The sequence below is a fragment of the Mus caroli genome, chromosome 12, assembly GCF_900094665.2.
Source record: "Mus caroli chromosome 12, CAROLI_EIJ_v1.1, whole genome shotgun sequence".
In the NCBI taxonomy this organism is placed as follows: Eukaryota; Metazoa; Chordata; class Mammalia; order Rodentia; family Muridae; genus Mus; species Mus caroli.
In genome coordinates this window covers 81,861,328-81,863,521 of record NC_034581.1, presented here as the reverse complement: position 1 = coordinate 81,863,521, position 2,194 = coordinate 81,861,328, and the positions used below count along the sequence as shown (strand labels likewise).

Sequence of the window (2,194 nt, the reverse complement as noted above, 5' to 3'; positions counted from 1 at the left end):
AAGGAAATATAAGAACTTGGAAACAATGTCCGTCGAAATGAAAAGAGAATATAAGTTGGCAGTGTACTTCACTAATGTAACTAATAACACAAACCTCTCTTTTTTTTTTTTTTTTTTTTTTTTTTTTTTTGTAGCTTTGGACAATCTGCCATCTTTCTCCTGGGTGGCCTCAAGAGAGATGAAGCCCCCACCGCCATGTTTATGCACAGTGGTGACATCATGGTAATGTCGGGTTTCAGCCGCCTGTTAAATCATGCGGTCCCTCGAGTCCTTCCACATCCTGATGGGGAGTGCCTGCCTCACTGCCTGGAGACACCTCTCCCAGCTGTCCTCCCTAGCAACTCATTGGTTGAGCCCTGTTCTGTGGAGGACTGGCAGGTGTGTGCCACCTACCTGAGAACTGCTCGAGTTAATATGACTGTGCGTCAGGTACTGGCCACAGGCCAGGACTTTCCTTTAGAACCCGTGGAGGAGACAAAAAGAGACATTGCTGCAGATGGTTTGTGCCATCTGCATGACCCAAATAGCCCAGTAAAACGGAAAAGGTTAAATCCTAACAGCTAAAACTTAGGGGCTAGATTCTCTTACTCAGACAGGCTTTTGTTGCCACACACAGGGACAGGAAGAAGTCATCTATGATGTTGCTGCTTTGGGCCCATCTTAGAGTGAAAACTGATTAGTTTGTCCAAAGAAGTGTCCTAAGCGATCCAGTTTGAAGCTCTTAGGAGTGTGTGTTTCTCATACCATATTGGTATCATGATCCACACAGACAAGCATCCGAGGGAGGAGGAAGTGAGTCAGCACCTCAGTTTGTTAGGAAATCCTGTTTCTCCCAGCACTGTGTGACTTATGATCCAGCCACCAGAATTCCTAACTCCTCCTAGTCATCAAATTAATTCTTCGGCTCTTCACTCTTCTCTGCTCTCACAGAGGAATCTTAAGCAGATGAAGACAATGGAATTAAAGTGTCCCTAGGAGCCACAGTTGTCACTTGGTTGGTAGAGCACATGCTTGCCATGCACGGAACCCTGGGTTCAATATCCAGCACCTCGTAAGCCAGGTGTGGCGTAATGCACTTGTAGTGCACTCCAAGGGTAGAAGATCAGACGGTCAAGGTGACCTTGCATCTATAGACTCTTCCTAGTAGGTTTTTAATTTGTTTTAAATAACTAAAAGTCTCTAGGGTGTTTTGTTAGCTGTTTTCTCCATGAATAAACTCACTCTATTTTAAATTAAAGACCTGTGTCTGTCTTTGAAGGCTGCTGTATCAGGCATCCACTTTGTCCTCCTTTTATTATGTGTTGTATTGTTCATGCTATTGAAGTTTAGGTATTTTTCCCCTAAGCTCTGTGTTGTGCCAGAATGTTCCTTGACCCTCTGGTCACTGGTGTCAGAATACAATGTCACCTCCATGAGGGAATTTTGGTTATTTTCCATCTTTCTCAGCCCTGTCCTCCACTCTCTTTATTTATTTGCACTTGGGTTTGTGTGATAACAGTGGGTGTGGTATTTTTTAATAGGAAAAAAAATTAGAAATCCCTTATATAAGCTGCTTTCTGAAATTAGTGGGAAATTTTTATGTAATTTGCCTTTGGGAAAGTTACTTAACTTTTCTTTGATAGTTCCTTAAATTTGACTCACATGAAACCACCAAGCTATTTTTCTGTTCTTGTTTTGGTAAACCCAACAGAAAGTTTATCAATGCCATTAAAACAATCTCTTTAGCTGTGCTGTGGTAGTACATGCCTTAGTCCCAGCACTCAGGATGTGGAGGCAGGTGGATTTCTGAATTCAAGGCCACCTTGGTCTACAAAGGACAGCCAAGGCTGTCTAAGGAAACCCTGTCTCAAGCAGGGGGAAAAAAACCCAGACTTTATAGAGTATCAGATAAAGGCACTACGTGGCTATGAGGAGGGTTCATAAGAATATGCTGTGACACATAAAATTCTTTAAAGTAGCCGGGCGTGGTGGCGCACGCCTTTGATCCCAGCACTCGGGAGGCAGAGGCAGGTGGATTTCTGAGTTCCAGGCCAGCCTGGTCTACAAAGTGAGTTCCAGGACAGTCAGGGCTATCAGAGAAACCCTGTCTCGAAAAAAAAAAAAAAAAAAAAAAAAAATTCTTTAAAATTCCAACATCCAGAATTAATTTCTTAAATGAGGAGCAGCTGGAGAGATGACCCAAAAGAACCCAGAT

The 2,194-nt window shown here is 43.0% G+C and overlaps 1 protein-coding gene across 2 annotated transcripts in view; it reads left to right on the top strand.

Annotated features, from left to right (window-relative positions):
• The window catches only part of Alkbh1 (alkB homolog 1, histone H2A dioxygenase), a 17,074-nt gene extending 15,266 nt beyond the window's left edge, over positions 1-1,808 (top strand). For both annotated transcript variants that reach the window (XM_029484527.1, XM_021179156.2), the window contains exon 6: positions 135-1,808. In XM_029484527.1, coding sequence (XP_029340387.1) covers positions 135-564 — 430 coding nt within the window. In that variant the 3' untranslated portion in view covers positions 565-1,808. The remainder of the gene's footprint in view (positions 1-134) is intronic.
• Positions 1,809-2,194: the final 386 nt, after the last annotated feature.